The sequence below is a fragment of the Macaca nemestrina genome, chromosome 8 (genome assembly GCF_043159975.1).
Source record: "Macaca nemestrina isolate mMacNem1 chromosome 8, mMacNem.hap1, whole genome shotgun sequence".
NCBI classification, from domain to species: Eukaryota; Metazoa; Chordata; class Mammalia; order Primates; family Cercopithecidae; genus Macaca; species Macaca nemestrina.
Window position 1 is genome coordinate 47,762,856 of NC_092132.1, and position 19,242 is coordinate 47,782,097.

General features: G+C 40.0%; 1 protein-coding gene across 3 annotated transcripts in view; it reads right to left on the bottom strand.

Annotated features, from left to right (window-relative positions):
- LOC105476095 (metadherin) overlaps positions 1–19,242 on the bottom strand; it is a 78,585-nt gene that overhangs the window by 51,142 nt on the left and 8,201 nt on the right. For all 3 annotated transcript variants that reach the window (XM_071067971.1, XM_071067970.1, XM_071067968.1), the window contains exon 2: positions 10,756–10,857. In XM_071067971.1, the coding sequence (XP_070924072.1) occupies positions 10,756–10,857 (102 nt within the window). The remainder of the gene's footprint in view (positions 1–10,755; positions 10,858–19,242) is intronic.

Below are 19,242 nucleotides of genomic sequence, written 5' to 3' on the forward strand. Positions count from 1 at the left end.
AGGTTGGAGAATCACTTGAGCCAGGGTGGGCAAGGTTGCAGTGAACCTTGGTCATGCCACTGCACTTCAGCCTGGGTGACACAGCAAGACTCTGTCTTTAAAAAAAAAAAAAAAAAAAAGAATGCTGAGTATTTTTTACTGTGATGTTTTGGTCTGCAGACTACTGACTGGTGTATAAGGTTTTTAATTAACTCAAGGAAAAAAGTGTTCTATTTTTTGAGATTTTTGTTTTTTCTGCTTCCATTGTGTCAATATTCTTTCATTTTTGTAATTGTAACAATGTTTTTAAAAATGTACTTGATGAAATTAAAATTGCTTTAGAGTCAATTTCATCCACTTTCTGGCCAAATATGGCAAGTTCCTATTTTATATTGCTTCACATTTTGTTATTATTTTTCTCACTTGTCCCAAATATATATACAAATTGGGTATGGTTAAATGGGAAAACATGGATTATCCAAGAAGCATACTAGTTATATTTCGCTATTTTGCCTATACCAGTAGTTCTCCATCTTAATAACCTTGTCACACAATATCAGGATGAGAGTGTGAAAACTGTCACAAATCTCCTTAAAAGTAGAAAAGTCGGCCGGGCGCAGTGGCTCAAGCCTGTAATCCCAGCACTTTGGGAGGCCGAGACGGGCGGATCACAAGGTCAGGAGATCGAGACCAGCCTGGCTAAATATGGTGAAACCCCGTCTCTACTAAAAAATACAAAAAACTAGCCGGGTGAGGTGGCGGGCGCCTGTAGTCCCAGCTACTCGGGAGGCTGAGGCAGGAGAATGGCATAGACCCGGGAGGCGGAGCTTGCAGTGAGCTGAGATGCGGCCACTGCACTCCAGCCTGGGCGACAGAGCGAGACTCCGTCTCAAAAAAAAAAAAAAAAAAAAAAAAAAAAAGTAGAAAAGTCTGTAATTGATTCCCCTCTTTTGGTGGGGTTTAACTTAAAGGAGATTCAAGGTTATTCCACTTGGTACTACTGCTATTTTCCTAAATGGAAGTAGTAGGAGAACTGCAGGTGCAGGGAAGTGCCCACAACTTGCACTTTATCTCTATCTCCTTACCCTGTTTTTTTTTTTTTTCCTCATTTTTGTTCTTTTCAGAGACAGGCTCTCTGTTTTTCAGGCTGGAGTACAGTGACTTGATTACAGCTTGCTACAGTCCCAAACTCTGGGGCTCAAGTGATCCTCCCACCTCAGCCTCCTGGGGTAGCTAGGACTACAGGGGCATGCCACCATGCCTCGCTAATTAAAAATTTTTTTTAATTAACTGATTTTTGAGATAGGGTTTCACTCTGTCGACCAGGCTGGAGTGCCATGGTGTGATCTTGGTTCACTGCAACCTCCATCTCTTCGGCTCAAGCAATGCTCCCACCTCAGCCTCCCAAGTAGCTGGGAATACAGGTATGCACCACCATGCCTGGCTAATTTTTACATTTTTTTGTAGATCTGGGGTTTTGCCATGTTGCCCAAGCTGGTCTTGAACTCCTGAGTTCAAGCTATCTGCCTGCCATGGCCTTCCAGGGTGCTGGCATTACAGGTGTGAGCCACTGCACCTGGCCAATTTCTCCCCCCACCCTGAGACAGAGTTTTGCTCTTGTTGCCCAGGCTGGAGTGCAATGGTGCGATCTCAGCTCACTGCAACCTCCGCCTCCTGGGTTGAAATGATTCCCCTGCCTCAGCCTCCCAAGTAGCTGGGATTACAGGTGCCAGTCACCACGCCCCACTAATTTTCTATATTTTTAGTAGAGACGGAGTTTCAGCATGTTGGCCAGGCTGGTCTCGAACTCCTGACGTCAGGTGATCCACCCACCTTGGCCTCGTAAAGTGCTGGGATTACAGGTGTGAACCAACGTGCCCGGCCTAAATTTAAAAAAAATTTTGTTCAGGTGGGGTCTCACTATGTTGCCCAGGCTCTGTCTTGAACTCCTGGCCTCAAGAGATCCTCCCTCCTTGGCCTCCTGAAGTGCTGGGATTATAGATGTGAGCCACCATGCCTGACCTAATTGTTTTCTTTCATAGCACTTATTACCAGATAGTAGAGAATATGCTTATATTTTTAGTTGTTTTCCCGACTAAGTTTCACGAGAGTAGTGGCTCTTGTTTTATCAACTGTTGTATTTCTAACGCCTATAGTAGTACCTTGCACATAGAAGATATTCAGTTAATTTAAGAGTAACCAATGAAAGAGCCTAAAATTAGACTGAATTACATATAGCCCTGTCTACCTAACTCTTACTCGGTTCCTCCACTCAATTAAAACCTCTGAGCTATTATCTTTGTATACATGATCCACCATCCAAGTCATTAAATTATTTAAATATGTCTGGTGTGGGCTCATAAGACATGGTACACGGCACAAGCAGCATGGCTAAACTCACAATCTTAAGACATTTATAAGAAACCTCTCTTAAGAACTCCTTTTATCTAGCTTTGAACTTTTCCCCAGATACAGTTCTTACATTCCCGACAAACAAATTAATTCCAGTATAAGGATCCCACTCTCGCCTCAATCTAAGCATGTTTAAAACCAAATTTGCCATTTCACTGTTTTTCAATCCTCTCTTGCCACTTCCTGTGTGAGGTAAAGCCATGGTATAGTGGGAAAATGACTGACTGGGGCAGAAATCCTGGTTCTGGTCTCTGTTCCGCTATTTGTAGTTTAGACATAAAAGTCTAGAGGGATAAATATGGTTTTCCTGGTATGGTATTCTCTTTTACAGAAAAACAGTTTTGTTTACCTTAAAGGGAACCTTGAAAACTAATTCCTTGGGTGGGAACCCAAGAAATGATGAAGCTATAAATTCTGTGGCACAAGAGAACCCAAAAGGTTAATAGTCCAAGGCTCAGAGAACATATCAAAGCACTCATATAAAACATTTAAAGACTCCAAAGGACTACAATGGGAGTTTAATAGGTTCAGGAAGGGGGAAAAAAAGAGCCAGACAGTAAATATTTTAGGCTTTGCAGATCATAAGGCTGCTCTGTTGAAATTATCCAACTCCACTGCTATAGTAAAAAACTGCTAATGATAAATAAGTAAGTGTGGCTGTGTTCCCATAAAACTTTATTTACAAAAACAGGCAGAGCACTAGATTTGGCCATGGTTTGCCAACCTATGGTTTTAAACTATAGTTTCTAAGATGCATTATGGAAGGAAAATACACATGTATATAAACTCTCTGGGCATGCAGATAATTCTTTTTGCTAAGAGCTGTTCTAGCCTATACTTGTTTAAACGCATGTTGCCTCAAAATTATTTTGTATTTTACTTTCTAGACACTGATCTCTCCCAGAGCAATTCTCAAACCTCTGGGTCACATGATACTCTTTTAGATTCTTAAAATGTATTAAGGATGTCAAAGAGCCATTATTATTATTATCATTATTTGAGATGGGGTCTTGCTCTACCACCCAGGCTGGAGGGCAGCGGCATGATCTTGGCTCACCGCAACCTCTGCCTCCTGGGTTCAAGTGATTCTCGTGCCTCAGCCGCCCAAGTAGTTGGGACTACAGGCACGTACCACCAGGCCCAGCTAGTTTTTGTATTTTTAGTAGAGACGGGGTTTCTCCATGTTGGCCAGGCTAGTCTTGAATTCCCACCTTCGCCTCCTAAAGTGCTGGGATTACAGGTCTGAGCCACTGTGCCTGGCCAAGAGCCTTTGTTTACGTGGGTTATATTTATCACACAAATTTAATAAATTGTTTAGATATATTAATTTATAACAAAATAATCATAAATTATACGTTATGTAATGATACCTATATCTTTTTCAAAACAAAACATTTCTGCGAGAAGAGTGGCAGATTTTATATTTTGCAAATATCTTTAATGTCTACCTTAAGACAGCTGGATTCACATATCTGTGTTTGTATTCAATTTACTGTGACACATTATTTTGACTGAGGCACAATATGGTTTGGATCTGTGTCCCCACCCAAATCTCATATTGAAATGTTATCCCCCACTGGGCCCTATGGCTCACGCCTGTAATCCCAACACTTCGGGAGGCCGAGACACGAGGATCACCTGAAGTCAGGAGCTCAAGACCAGCCTGGCCAACATGGTGAAACCCTGTCTCTACTAGAAATATAAAAAAATTAGCCAGGCGTGGTGGTGGGCACCTGTAATCCCAGCTACTCGGGAGGCTGAGGCAGGAGAATTGCTTGAACCCAGGCGGTGGAGGTTGCAGTGAGCTGAGATCGCACCACTGCACTCCAGCCTGGGCAACAGAGAGAGCTCATGCTTTGCCTTCTACCATGGGTTGCTCCTAGAGGCCTCCTGAGAAGCAGATGCTGCTATGCTTCCTGTATAGCCTGTGGTACCGTGAGACAATTGAACCCTCTTTTCTTGATAAATTATCCAGTTTCAGGCATTTATTTTTATTTTTATTTTTTTTTTTTTGAGACAGAGTCTCACTCTGTCACTATGTTGCCCAGCCTGCTCTTGAACTCCCGAGCTCGAAGCAATCCACCTGCCTTGGCCTCCCAGAGTGCTGGATCACAGGCATATCATTGTATTCTTTACTGCCATCTACTCAACAGTTTAAAAAAAAAAATGCTAGTTGCACTTGTGTGTCCTTAATGAAGCAGCAAAAATTATTATTAACTTCATTAAATCTCAATTCTTAAACACAGGCTTTTTAATTATTCTGTGTGATGAAATGGAATATATGCATAAAGTATGCTGCAAAATGAAGACTGATGATTGTCTTGAGGAAAAACACTTATGCAATGGCTTGTGTGCCAAATTAGCCACTTACTCATATTATTCCTTTTTGGCTTGAAAGAATGACTGATAGACAAGCCGTGATTATTCAGACTTGTGTATTTGCAGACATTTTCTCAAAAATGAACAAGGCTATCTTGTCACTTAAAGGAAGCGGAGAGTACTTGTTGCAAATGATAACATGACTTTGTTGGCAAGTGAAAATTAGAAATCTGAAAAATTTGCTGGTGCAGTAGCTCACACCTGTAATTCCATCACTTTGGGAGGCCAAGGCAAAAGGATTGCTTGAGCCCATAAGTTCAAGACCAGCCTGGGCAACATAGCGAGATCCTGTCTCTATATTAAAGAAAAAAAAAAAATGAAATTTGGAAAATTTGTGTCTGCTACCATGAGCTTGACAACCTACCGGTACGTAAGGAATTTCTGGTGACGTTAGTTGGTATATTAACAAATGTAATTTTAAAAAATACATGTTGTTTAATGGAATGTTTTAACATTTTGGAAGATCTACGGCCGGGCGTGGTGGCTCATGCCTGTAATCCTAGCACTTTGGGAGGCTGAGGCAGGCAGACCATTTGAGGTCAGGAGTTCGAGACCAGCCTGGCCAACATGGTGAAATCCCATCTCTACTAAAAATACAAAAATTAGGTGGGCGTGATGGTGGGCGCCTGTAATCCCAGCTACTCGGGAGGCTGAGTCAGGAGAATTGCTTGAACCTGGGAGGCATGCTGTCTCTACAAAAAATTAGCTGGGCACATGGTAGTGTGCATCTGCAGTCCCAGCTACTTGGGAAGATGAGACAGAAGGATTGCTTAAGCCTGGGAGGTTGAGGCTGCAGTGAGCATGACTGTGCCACTGCACTCCAGGCTGGGTAACAGAGTGAGAGTCTCTTCAAACAAAACAAAATGGCAGGGCGTGGTGGCTCACACCTATAATCCCAGCACTTTGGGAGGCAGAGGCAGATGGATCACCTGAGGTCAGGGGTTCAAGACCAACATGGTGAAACCCCGTCTCTACTAAAAATACAAGAATTAGCCGGGGGTAGTGGCGGGCACCTGTAATTCCAGCTACTCAGGAAACTGTGGCAGGAGAATTGCTTGAACCTGGGAGGCGGAGGCTGCAGTGAGTGAGATCGTGCCACTGCACTCCAATCTGGGCGACAGAGTGCTGTCTCAAAAACAAACCAAAACAAGAATACAATAAGTGGAAGTTTGGTGCCACTGTCTTGGTTCATGATAAGGAGCCAGCAGTTTTACCCATTATTGCTTTTGTACCATCAGTGCAAGCATCAACATAGTTAAAAAGGCAAATAATGTCTTAATTATTATGAAAATAGTTTTGCCCCTAGGGCCCCTTTCTAGGGGTTCATTGACCATGCTTCAAAAATTGCTGCCTTAGAGAAATTGAAGGAGTGTTACTTATCAGCTATGTGATCCCGGACAATTCACAAAACTCTTTATTGAGCTACGTAAAAGAAATGATAATGTCCTCAGAGTTGTTCATCAGGATTAAGAGATGTGAAAATGTTTTGTACAAATATTTTGTATATTGTGTAGCATCATAAAAATGTAAGACCTTATTAATACTTGTAACAAATGATATCAGGGTTCAGTGGATATCACTGACTTCATCCTAACAATTTGGTGGTGACGAAAGTTCACACATTTTGTTTCCGTTGTTTCTCTCACTAGCAATCTTTACATTTCTACATTAAGACTTTTTTACAATCAGAGACGCAAAACTGATTCATTAATCATCAATGTTGCTGCCAGTTGAATATTTCTAAGTTTTTATCATATGCCTACCCTATCTTGACCAGTCAAACTTGACTAAGGCTTCCCCTTATGTCTGAATATGTCCATTTGTTTAATCTAAATAATGTCAGGTTGTGTTCATTTGTTTCTCTTCCCTTCTAAAACTTGTCTCCCCATGCCTACTTACTGAAATATCATTCCTATACTTACAGAGATTAATTAAGTCAATCTTCTCTGGCTACCCAAGTAGGATAACCTTTCTCCCCTGAACACGCAGCACTTAATGCCTTGTATTACTAGATATCTTCTCTTTGCTTGCCTTTCCTTAACTAGACTGTAATCTGAGGGTAAGCACATCTTACATTTTTATTACCTTTAGCATCTATTAGCACAATGCATTCAGTCTGGCTAATGGTCCTACGTGTACTCTACTAGAGACTAGTTCTAATGAAACACTGACCTTCAAACCCAAATAAAGACCTAGAAAACTATGGCAGTTTAACCTGCTTTACAGACCTAAGATCTTGTCATATACAGTTTCTAGGCAAACTTTTATCTACAAGGCTTACTCAAGTGATACGGCAAGGTAATCAATATCACAGCTTAAGAGTACAACTACTCTACAGACAAAAATTGTACTTCTCAAAGTGCCCAAGATATGGCTCAGAGAGCAAAAACAAAAATATGATAATATATATTAAGGTGTATAAGATCTAAGATGTATTTCTTTGTAAGGAAAGGTAGGCCGGGTGCGATGGCTCATGCCTGTAATCCTAGCACTTTGGGAGGCCGAGGTGGGCGGATCACCTGAGGTCAGGAGTTTGTGACCAGCCTGGTCAACGTGGTGAAACCCCGTGTCTACTAAAAATACAAAAAATAGCTGGGCGTGGTGGTGCGTGCCTGTAATCCCAGCTGCTCAGGAGGCTGAGGCAGGAGAATTGCTTGAGCTGGGAGGCAGAGGTTGCAGTGAGCTGAGATTGTGCCACTGCACTCCAGCCTGGGCAACAAGAATGACAGAACAAAGAAAGGAAAGAAAAAAAAGAAAGAAAGGAAAGGAAGAAAGGCAGGAAAAGAAAGGAAAGGAAAGGAAAGGAAAGGAAAGGAAAGGAAAGGAGGAAAGAAAATAAGTCTAAAAAATACCACCTATTTAAAACACAAAGTGCAATACACACATAGGGCAATACCATAAAAAATCAACTGAGTTACCTAGACCTAACCAAGTTAAAAAGCACAAATTCGAAATGCAAAACTGGATGGCAAAAACAGAACACCAGCCATGAGCTGTAGCATTTATTATTATTTGAAAAGTTAAATAGCACAGGCAAGAAACCAAAGGTAGAAACTTTGTACTGAAAAAGCAACAGCAACTGAAAGGTGGCACTGCTAAATGACAAAAAGAACTTTTTGGAATCAGAATAAGCTGGGTTCAGATCCTCGTCCAGAAATTGCATCCATTTTTTTTTTTTTTTTTTTTGAGACGGAATCTTACTCTCTCGCCCAGGCTGGAGTGCAATGGCATGATCTCAGCTCCCTACAACCTCCACCTCCTGTGTTCAAGTGATTCTTCTGCCTCAGCCCCCTGAGTAGTTGGGACTAGAGGCACATGCCACCATGCCTGGCTAATTTTTGTATTTTCAGCAGAGACAGGGCTTCACCATGTTGACCAGGCTGGTCTCAAACTCCTGACCTCAGGTGATCTGCCCGACTCAGCCTCCCAAAATGCTGGGATTACAGGCTTGAGCCATTGTGCCCGGCCAACTGTATCAAATTAATTAAATCACAAAATTTCTCTAGGCACTTGAGCCCTTATCTGTAAAATGGGGCTATAACTATCTGCCTGGCAGAGTTTCTGAGAGCATTAGAAATAATATAAGGCAGTAAAAAGTAAAGACTTTCAAGTCAGATAGATCTGGGTTAGAACTGACTATACTTTCAATAGCTCAGATAACATAAGCCTCAGGTTTCTCATTTGTAAGATGGATATAGTACCATCACCTCAGAGCCCTTGTGAAAATAAGGAAATATCTATAGATTATTTTTTAACAACTATAAAGTCTTAAAAGTATATCTAGTAAGTACTCAAAAAGCTGTCCCTACTAGATATGTAAATATATTTATACATACAAACATACCTCACCTTGCATGGTGCCTGCCAGATTATACTTAAGTAAGTAAATGTCAACTATTATAATTATTTCCCACCACAAGACATTTCAAAGTAATGATTATAAACTTTAAGCTGTGATTTTATACCCTGTCACATTCAATTTATATAAATTAATCACTAAGAAGTTAATGGTAGTTTCTTAATTATTGCAACTACAAAATTTTCAGGGTAATTCAGGGAGTAGAAGCAGGAGTAAGTATACATTATTCACTAATAGAGAGAAAGCCCAGAAAAAAGAAAACACTAGGTCAGAGATGTGTAAATCTATATTGGGCATATCAGCTAGTCACTCTATAAACTCACACTCCTTACGTTACATGCTTACTTGTTAACACAAGTCATTACTTTCCTGCCAAACACAAAGTCAGACATAAATTTAATTATTTCCCAAAACTATCCTTCATTTTAAGCCATTCTGCCGGCAGTTGTCTTGGTGGCTAAACCACTTCTTCAAAGACATTTTGAAATCGGAAGCATTAAGAAACTGTAGCAACCATGTCTTTCTTTTTCTTTTTTTTTTTGGGACAGAGTCTCGCTCTGTCGCCCTGGCTGGTGTGCAGTGGCACAATCCCTGCTCATTGCAAGCTCCATCTCTTGGATTCAAGCCATTCCCCTACCTCAGCATCCCGAGTAGCTGGGATTACAGGCATGTGCCACCACACCCAGCTAATTTTTGTTGTTTTTGCAGAGACGGGGTTTCATCATGTTGGCTAGGCTGGTCTCAAACTCCGGACCTCAGGTGATCCGCCCACCTCGGGCTCCCAAAGTGCTGGGATTACAGGCGTGAGCCACTGCACCCAGCTGGTAGTAACCATTTCATACCACTATTCCAAGAAGCTAGAGTTGCTGCACTGTGGTTCCTAGAAACCGCTTACCTATTGGTGACTGTCTCATTTTTTTTTTTTTTTCCTGAAAAGGAGCTATGCATAGACAGGATTTTTTTAAAAAGGAGGGAGGGGCGCTGGATGTGGTGCCTCATGCCTGTAATCCCAGCATTTTGGGAGGCCGAGGCAGAAGGATCACTTGAGCTTAGCAGTTCAAGACTATGTTGTGTGGGCAACACAGTGAGACCCCTGTCTCTACATTTAAAAAAAAAAAAAAAAGGAAAGGGAGGGTAATTCAATGTACAAAAGGGAACTGAATGAAAAGTCTTTTTCTCACAGTAGAAGGAACTACTGTTAAGAACTTCTTATTCATTTTGCCTACTTCCAAGCTAGATTAAGTAAAAATGAGTCAGTTCTGACACCAAGCAACTGGAAAATTAATAAAATCCCAGGAATGTACCATTTACGTGGTATGATAGATTGCCTTACTTGGAAAATTTCACATCCAAATGAAATCTATAGCTATATCTTTTTTCTTTTTGAGACAGGGTCTCAGGTGCCCAGGCTGGAGTGGATTAGCACAATCTTGGCTCTCTGAAACTGATCCTCCCACCTCAGCCTGCTGAGTAGCTAGGACTACAGGTATGTACCACCATGCCTGGCTAATTTTCATATTTTCTGTAATGACAAAGTTTCGCCATGTTGCCCAGGCTGGTCTCAAACTCATGGGCTCAAGCAATCTACCTGCTTCGGCCTACCAAAGTGCTAGGATTACAAGCATGAGATATAGCACCAGGCCCACATTTTCTTTTGTTAAATGAAGTTAATCTATGTCTAGTAAGCAATTATGTTTCCAACACAACAGAAATCTATTTCAACACTAAACACCACTGAACAATTGTGCTAAGGTTTTCATGCTAGATGTGCCCTATTAACAAAGGTAACACAATTCCACAGTTCTGTTTTTGAATAAAGGATACATATGTTATGTATCTGGAAACTTACACAAGATGTTCAAGTTGTGAATGAATCGTTTTTGACATAATGAATATTTAGTATTGCCACAGCAATGTTTAAAATATTTGGTGATACAACTTTCCTTTAAAAAAACAAAAACAACTCAGTTAAACTTTTACCACCCATCCACTATGGTTAATTCAGCTTTTCAGAGTTTTCTTTAAATGAGGGGTATACATACAATCTTATGAAACAGAAAAGCATCATCCTTTTATGTCATTCTATTAAGAGCCTTGCATATAATTTCATATGCTCTCAAACTTACCTTTTCATTTTTCTTGTCAATCTCTGGTGGCTGCTTTGCTGTTACACTTTGAGGTGTTCGAACAGCTTCACCCTCAGCCAATTCAACAGTCCGCCCATTTGGCTGCACAGGCAACAAAAAGTATCATATTATCCAACTGCTTAGCAGATCGATGCAAAGATTTATATGCAGGAAACCATATATACTACAATCAAATCCTACCTCTGTACCTAAATTTAAAAAGTTTTTGTACACCAATGTTATCTAAGAGTTGGTAGATTATTGTCCCTAATGTTTTCACATATATATATGTAACATTCGTAAGCAAAATTCTGTACCACAAATTTTCTTATCTCACCAAGCTATCAGTCCCTGTAACAAAAATAATGGAATGGAGACAGTTAAAAGGAGAATGAAACTGTTTGCAATTTGACCACCAATTAACTGTGTAATCTTGGAATATTTCCCTCGTCTCTGAGGCTTATAAAGTGACAGGTATGATCTACTCGAAAGTCAGCAAACTTGTTCTGTAAACAGCCAAATAGAAAATATTTTATTTACAAACATAATCAGGCTGTATGGCAAAATAAAGTTCAGAAAAAAAAATATTTTACTGATTGTCATCAACAGTCCTCAGCAAAAACAAAACAAAATAGCAACTATTTTAGGTTTTAAGGGCCATATGCCTTTGTTCTTTATTTTTATTTTTTTGGCCCATATGTCTTTGTTGCAACTACATAATTCCTCCATTGTAGCATAAAAGCAGCCATAGATGATACATAAACAAATGAATGTTAGGCAATCTCTAACGGAACCTCTAATTCAGTAATTTCATGGCTCTACTGTTCTGGGAGTAAGAAGCTTTCCAACCCATTACCACAGCCTAAAAAAGGATACAGAAGCTTTCCTAACATTCCTAAAATAAAATGACAGATAGCACTTAGAGATGCTCATGAGTAGACTCAAGTCTGTGATTTCCAAATCTGGCTTTTAACCAGAATCATTCTTTTTTTACTTTTTTTTTTGAGACGGAGTTTCGCTCTTGTTGCCCAGGCTGGAGTGCAAAGGTGCAATCTCGGCTCACTGCAACCTCTGCCTCCCAGGTTCAAGCGATTCTCCTACCTCAGCCTCCCAAGTAGCTGGGATTACAGGCGCAAGCCACCACGTCCGGCTAATTTTTGTATTTTTAGTAGAGACGGGGTTTCACCATGTTGGTCAGGCTGGTCGTTCTTCAACTCCTGACCTCAGGTGATCCACCCGCCTCGGCCTCTCAGAGTGATGGGATTACAGGCGTGAGCCACTGTGCCCAGCCTCTTTTTTTACTTTTTAAATAATAATTTCTGAGCCCCATCACCAGACTGAGAAGTTGGGAGAATGGGGCCGAGGTATCTGTACTCTAACCGTCTTTCTGGATCCTACATTTTTTCACTTGTGCAGGCCCCTCAAATTCAACACGTAAGTCAGTCAATATACTTGTTTCAATGGCTTTCAGTTTTTGCAGAACACACTTTTACCAGCTACCTACTCATTACGGCAGAGCTATACTCAAGAAAACAATACAAAGTGTTCAAAATTTCTATAATATGACTTAACATGCAATTGTTAACAATGATCAGGGCTACAAAGTTGGAAAAGGAGACCATTCATATTCTCAAATCCAATTTGTAGGCTTTACAAAGATCTGTGGCAGAAAATCAAAACAAAAGCTGTCTTTTAGCTGGTTAAATTCCTAATTAACCCAAATTTAATCTGCTGGGTCTGAATCAACTTGTTAAAGTCAGACAGCTAATGCTAAAACCAGGTTTTCTCACCCTTGATTTGGCTTGCTTTCTTCTATGCTGTCTTGCCACTTCTAATGTTGCCTCTTCTAATCTCTCTTCTGTGTATTTATGTATATGTGCGCAAAGGTAAGAAACCTCAGAATGAAATGCGGACTTAGGGCCGTATCTACATTAGGAATACAAAACTTCGTTTAATTTTACTTTCTAATATCATCATCTTATTCTTATACGCTACTTTTAGTTCACACTATCTTCTCTGGCCAAACTTGCCTTTTCTGACTTTCCTGTGGCCACACTTTTCCATGTAAGACTTATACCAACTGAACAATTTTGCAGCTTCAATTCCATAGTCTCCCATCTCTTCAACTGGCAACTCACAAAACTTACATCGGCTAAACTTCATTTAACTAATCCCTTCAGGAAACTCTCCATCATAATCACTTATATACTGCCATATACCACCTCCATTTCACTCATTTAAATGACACTGAGTCATTGGGATTTATTTACTAAATACTAGGAAGATAAGAAATTATGCGGTCAAAAACTGTCTTAAAAACTCACCAACAAGTTCAATGCCATTTATTTGAGACCAATTGCAAACGATATTGATGTAGCCTCCCAAATGAAATATGAAACATTCTTTTCTTTCAAACAACACAAAGTCTGAAAGTGACCAACTGCATTCCCATAGATTCAGGAACACTCAGTTCCCATTTCCATAGGCTCTGAAATGATCAGCAAGCCAAAGGTGCTCACACATTCCTATCTGTGCCAATTTTAGTTCCTTCTTTGCAACATCAACCTACATAATAGCTCTAACTGCAGCTGTTCTCTCTGACCTGTGTAGATCTCCCAATTTTCTACTAAACTCTTAGAATTTATATAGCTTTCATCATTACTGGGATTCCAGAAGTCATCAGCAACTTCTCACACATGCCTGATGCCATGAAACAATAAGCCTCCTATCCCAAAAGTAAAGTCAATGTAATTCTTGGGTTGCTGGAAAAAAGAATACACTAAGGTGGTTCTCCTTCATACAGCAGAGCCAGTGTGTCCTTTTATTTTGCCAACAGCTGGTTGAAAAGGCCTTGCCCTGGAAAATCACTAATCATATTTAAATTAGCAAATCCCTAAATGGGAGCATATTATATACCTCTACTTACATGAATAGTAACTAATTACAAACCAAAACTTCAAATCCAATGTTTCTACCCTTGTGATTGTCAATATGGGTTTTATATAAAAGTACTGTTGGTCAGGTGCAGTGGCTCATGGCTGTAATTCTCGCACTTCTGGAGGCCAAGGCAAGAGGATTAGCAAGAGCTCAGAAGTTCGAGACCAGCCTGGGTAACACAGAGACTCTTTCTCTACAAAAAATAATTTAAAAAATTAGCCAGGTGTGGTGGCATGCCCCCGTAGTCCCAGCTACTCGGGGGACTGAGATAGGAGGATCACTTCAGCCTGGCAGGTCAAGGCTGCAGTGAGCTGTGACTGAACCATGGCACTCTAGCCTGGGCAACAAAGTGAGACCCTGTCTCAACAAAAGAAAAAAAATAAAAAACAACAAAAAAAAGTAGTTTTCTCTGATCATGGAACTTTTATATGGTGGCTTTCTACAGATTAGCAATTACATAAGCCTCTCATTGTACCCCAGTTTAAAGTTCTCTCAAGAACTTTAAGATCTTCCCCACCAGAGCCAAAGTTAATTTCATATATAGCTTACAATCTATGTCTTAAATTAGACTAAAGATGTCTTTCAAACTTGTTGAAAATCAACCAGTAACAGAAAAATGATAGAATCATTTTTTTAGATGGATAAACTCCTTGTAGACATCACCATGTTTATCTTATTGTTATAATTTTCTTTGACCCCCCACACCTGGATCTTTCTTTTTTCAAAACGCATGCATGAAAGAACAGTTTCATACATGAAAGAGCCAGTATGTGCTGGCAGGGGTGGTAGTAAATCGGAATGAGGCTATCTATATATAACAGGAAAATGGAATGGAAGAGGGGGCCACATAGCAGAAGAGAAGGAACTTATTTCATGATTCTTGATTTCAAGGATATAAAATTGTTCATGCTAGTTAATCTTCAATTTATTAATTTTATATAATTCCATAATTTTTTTTTTTTTTGAGACACAGTCTTGCTCTGTCGCCCAGGCTGGAGTGTAGTGGCATGACCTTGGCTCACTGCAGCCTCTACCTCCCGGGTTCAAGTGATTCCCATGTCTCAGCATTAGGCACATGCCATCATGCTTGGCTAATTTTTGTATTTCTGGTAGAGAGCAGATTCCGCCATGCTGCCCAGGCTGGTCTAGAACTCCTGGCCTCAAGTGACCCGCCTGTCCCAGCCTCCCAAAGTGCTGGGATTACAGGTGTGAGGCACCGCACCTGGCCTCAATTCCTGGTACTCAAGTACCAGGCATTAGGCTAAGGACTGTAGGAACAAGGACATATGAAAAGAGTTTCTGCCTCAAGGAGTTTTAAAGTTCTGAATAAGAAGTATGCTTAACAGGCCGGGTGCGGTGGCTCACGCCTGTAATCCCAGCACTTTGGGAGGCCAAGGCGGGCGGATCACGAGGTCAAGAGATTGAGACCACCCTGGCCAACATGGTGAAACCCCGTCTCTACTAAAAAGACAAAAATTAGCTGGGCGTGGTGGCATGCGCCTGTAGTCCCAGACTCAGAAGGCTGAGGCAGGAGAATCACTTGAACCTGGGACGCTGAGGTTGCAGTGAGCCGAGATCGTGCCACTACACTCCAGCCTGGCGACAGAACGAGTCTCTGTCTCAAAAAAAAAAAAAAAAAAAAAAGTATGCTTAATAACAGATTTCATTTCAGCACTCTTCACTTGTTAAAACTGATTCCAACTTGCAAAAGAACCTGTATCTGAGGTAAGCATATATAAGGTACACTGACTGCTAAAATGAAATCACATAGAACCCTTAGTTATGTAAACTATATTTCTAGCCACAACATGTAAAGATCATTATTCAAATGACCTAGACACTTCTTAGGTTTAGAAACTAGAAGGGCAGTCTACCAACTTCCTCCAAAAAATGGAATATGAGAAGACCATGGGCTTTGGAGTTTGACAAACCTGGGATTAAGGCTTCCATATTTAATTACTGTGATTTTACGCATTTTCCTTCACTTAACCCTTGATTTCATCATTTGTAAATATGAGAAAAATATGTATTTTGTCTTACAAATTTCTTGTTAGAATTACACCAAATGACAGAGCATGGGAAAGCATACTTCTCCAGAAACAGTTTTTCCCTTCTTTTTAAAATTTTTCTTAAATTTTTGGTAGAGATGAGGTCTTGCTATATTGCCCAGGCTGGTCTTGAACTCCTGGGCTCAAGCAATCCTCCCACTTTGGCCTCCCCAAGTGCTAGGATTACAGATATAAGCCACTGCACCTGGCCCATCTTCTGTTCTAATATCCTTTTCTCTCCAAAGCTATGATGGCCTATGTCCTTTATTCCCACATTCAAGCATTTGGGCCATATTTTATATTAACAAGCTCAGATAAATGTTAAGTCCTGGTGGTCAAAAGGGCCTGGACAGGCATCCATCAAGTCCAGTGCTCCAGATGCAAATTCTTTTGGGAAGTTAATGGATTAAAAATAATAAGCAAATATATTATCTCAGAGGTTTAAAATAGTCCAGGCTTGCTCTAGAAGCATGGTAATGCTATCTTTCTTTTTAAAAAGCTGCTGTTTTCTAAGAAAATTACATAATACTCACTCAGTAGAGTGAGAGTAGAACCCTAGCACCTTGAAACAAAGACAAGTAAGGCTCAATGCCTGCACTCAAGCTTAGAACCTAGTAAAGGAAGACAGGTATACAATAACACATAGTAAAGTACAAAACAAAAGGTATACTCTTCCTCACACTCTCAAGAGTACAGGTTTTGAAAGCAAGCTGAGAGACCAGGATAGAGATCCCAAATGTGTTTCACCCTGGACAAACACTGGAAAGTCTTTTTTTTTTTTTTTTTTTTTTTTGAGACAGGATCTGGCTCCGTTACCCAGGCTGGAGTGCAGTGGTATGTGATCTCGGCTGGGCTCACTGCGACCTCCGCTTCCCAGGCTCAAGCCATCTTCCCACCTCAGCCTCCCAAGTAGCTGGGACTATAGGAGCACACTACCATGCCCAGTTAATTTTTTGTAGAGACAGGGTTTTGCCATGTTGCCCAGGCTAGTGTCAAACTCCTGAGCTCAAGCAATCTGCCTGCCTTGGCCTCCTAAAATGCTGAGATTACAGGTGTGAGCAACTGTGCATGGCCAGAATCTCAATTTTACTGGCTAAAAGTGATACTGAGCATACAGGAGGCATAGTATATATATATTATCCTCATCATAAAAAAGATAAGAGGCAAGAGAGCATTAAGACAAATACCTAATGCATGTGGGGCTTAAAACCTAGATGACCGGTTGACGGGTGCAGCAAATCACCATGGCACACGTATACCTATGTAACAAACCTGCACATTCCGCACATGTATCCCAGAACTTAAAGTACAATTTAAAAAAAAAGATAAAAGGCAAGAAATTAGGAAATTCAGAAGAGGCATCATTGTAGCTGATAGGTTAGAATATAAGATAGTCTAACAATAATAATTTCCAAGTACTTCCTAGACACATTACATGTATTATCTCATTTAATGGACAAGACCTAGTTTTGGTAAGTTTGTTTTAGTTGTGAAATATTCTTACACAATTCAAGATGGAACAATTTCTTGTCAGTTTGTTTGAAAGTAAAAACTTTTTCCCCTGCCAAATGTTATGCACATATCAACTACATAAACTAAACATACACATAAACCATAGCTTTAGACACAGTTCAATCCCAATTTCAAACTCTTAATAACTGAGAGAACAATCTTACAAATATAACCTATGGTTCAAATTTGCAAAACCTCACTATATACTGAAATATTTCCTTTAGTGGTAAAGATCCTTGTGCTTTCTAAACAGCCAAAATTTCAACTCAGGATTCCAAACTGTCTCCTTGTTGACTGAAGCAGGGATGCTCAGGGTTACCTTTATGAGATGATGGGGAGATGATAATAACTATCACATGGTCAAGACATGCCAAAGATGATTTCTGAAAAACTAAATACAAGCATTGGTTTTCAATATTTTACATCTGATGGGTATGATAAGGACTACAAGTGAAACAGTAAATACACGTCTGTATAATTCTTTCTTAGAAGAAAGACGTCTAAGAGATTCTGATGGATGCCTTCTGGGAAGCCTGGCATTCCATGGAACAGTTTGAAAACTACTAATATAGCTGGAGAGAAAAAAAAGGTGCATTTTAAAACTGATGAAGTAACACCAATTCCTCACTTACGTCTCTGAATTTTGCTTGAATAATGATTTAAAAATACTCTCAAGGCTTTTACAGCCTTGCGAATAGTACACTAACCAATAACGCCAAAGCACAACTAAAATTAATGTTCATAGGGTTTACTGTTGTTCTTGGTATCTAAGATGGGCACAACTACTAAAGGTCTTTTCTGTCAGAACTGTAAAAGGTCTTTTCTGTTAGGCCTCTGGCAGAATGAAAAGAAAAGATGAAAAAATCCTGTCACATAAGCAAACAAATGGAGTCAAAATTCTGGAGCTTTTGTAAGGTCATAATAATTTTCAGCAGAAACTTCTGACTTGAAATTTTAAAAGCAATAAAGCTATAACTCACTGGGAAAATTGAATTTGTTCTCTGAACACAATTTAATATCCTGGAACATGCCATCGAAACCAGAGAGGTATAGTGGAAATAACAAAGTTCTTAGACTAGAAATTAGGATACTGTTTTGCCTTTGAAACTCCTTTGCTCTATGACCTTGAATAAGTCAGTTAATTTTTCTGAATCTCAAGATTTCTCTTCTGTAAAATCATGAATATTTGTTTTACCTATCATTTGGAAATTTTTAGCAAATGATTATTCTTTTTTTCTTTTTTTTTTCTTTTTTGAGATGGAGTCTCACTCTGTCGCTAGGCTAGAGTACAGTGGCGCGATCTTGGCTCACTGCAACCTCCGCCTCCCGGGTTCAAGTGATTCCCGTGCCTCAGCCTCCTGAGTAGCTGGGACTATAGGTGCACACCACCACGCCTGGCTAAGTTTTGTATTTTTAGTAGATTTTAGTAGAGATGGGGTTTCACCATGTTGGCCAGGATGGTCTCAATCTCCTGACCTGGTGATCCGCCTGCCTCGGCCTCCCAAAGTGCCGGGATTACAGGTGTAAGCCACCGTGTCTGGCTGATTATTCTATTAAGAATTAAAACTGACAAAGAGTGACTTAAAGGAAAAAAGAAAACTCTATAGGTGGCAAGTGATACAATTTGTTTTTATTATTACCAGCAAAACCATTACCTAAGAATAAAAAAACACAATTCTATTGGGAATATATTAAGAGACAAATTTATTTAGCTCAATGACAGATTATCCAATTAACTGAGACGTTATTTTAGCCACTTCATTCAGCTTTCAGTTCAACAGATAATTACCAAAGGCACTTACATGCCAAGCAGTTTGCCACTGGTTTACAATCTGGGGAGGGAGAGAACCCAAAAAAGTAAATGGGTAAGTAAACAAATAATGTACAAACTGTGATAACCACTATGAAGGAAACATCTAAGGGGTTGAGACAGAAAATAGAAAGGGATGTCTAAATTTCAAATAGGGTGATCAGGAAAAGATTTTCGTGG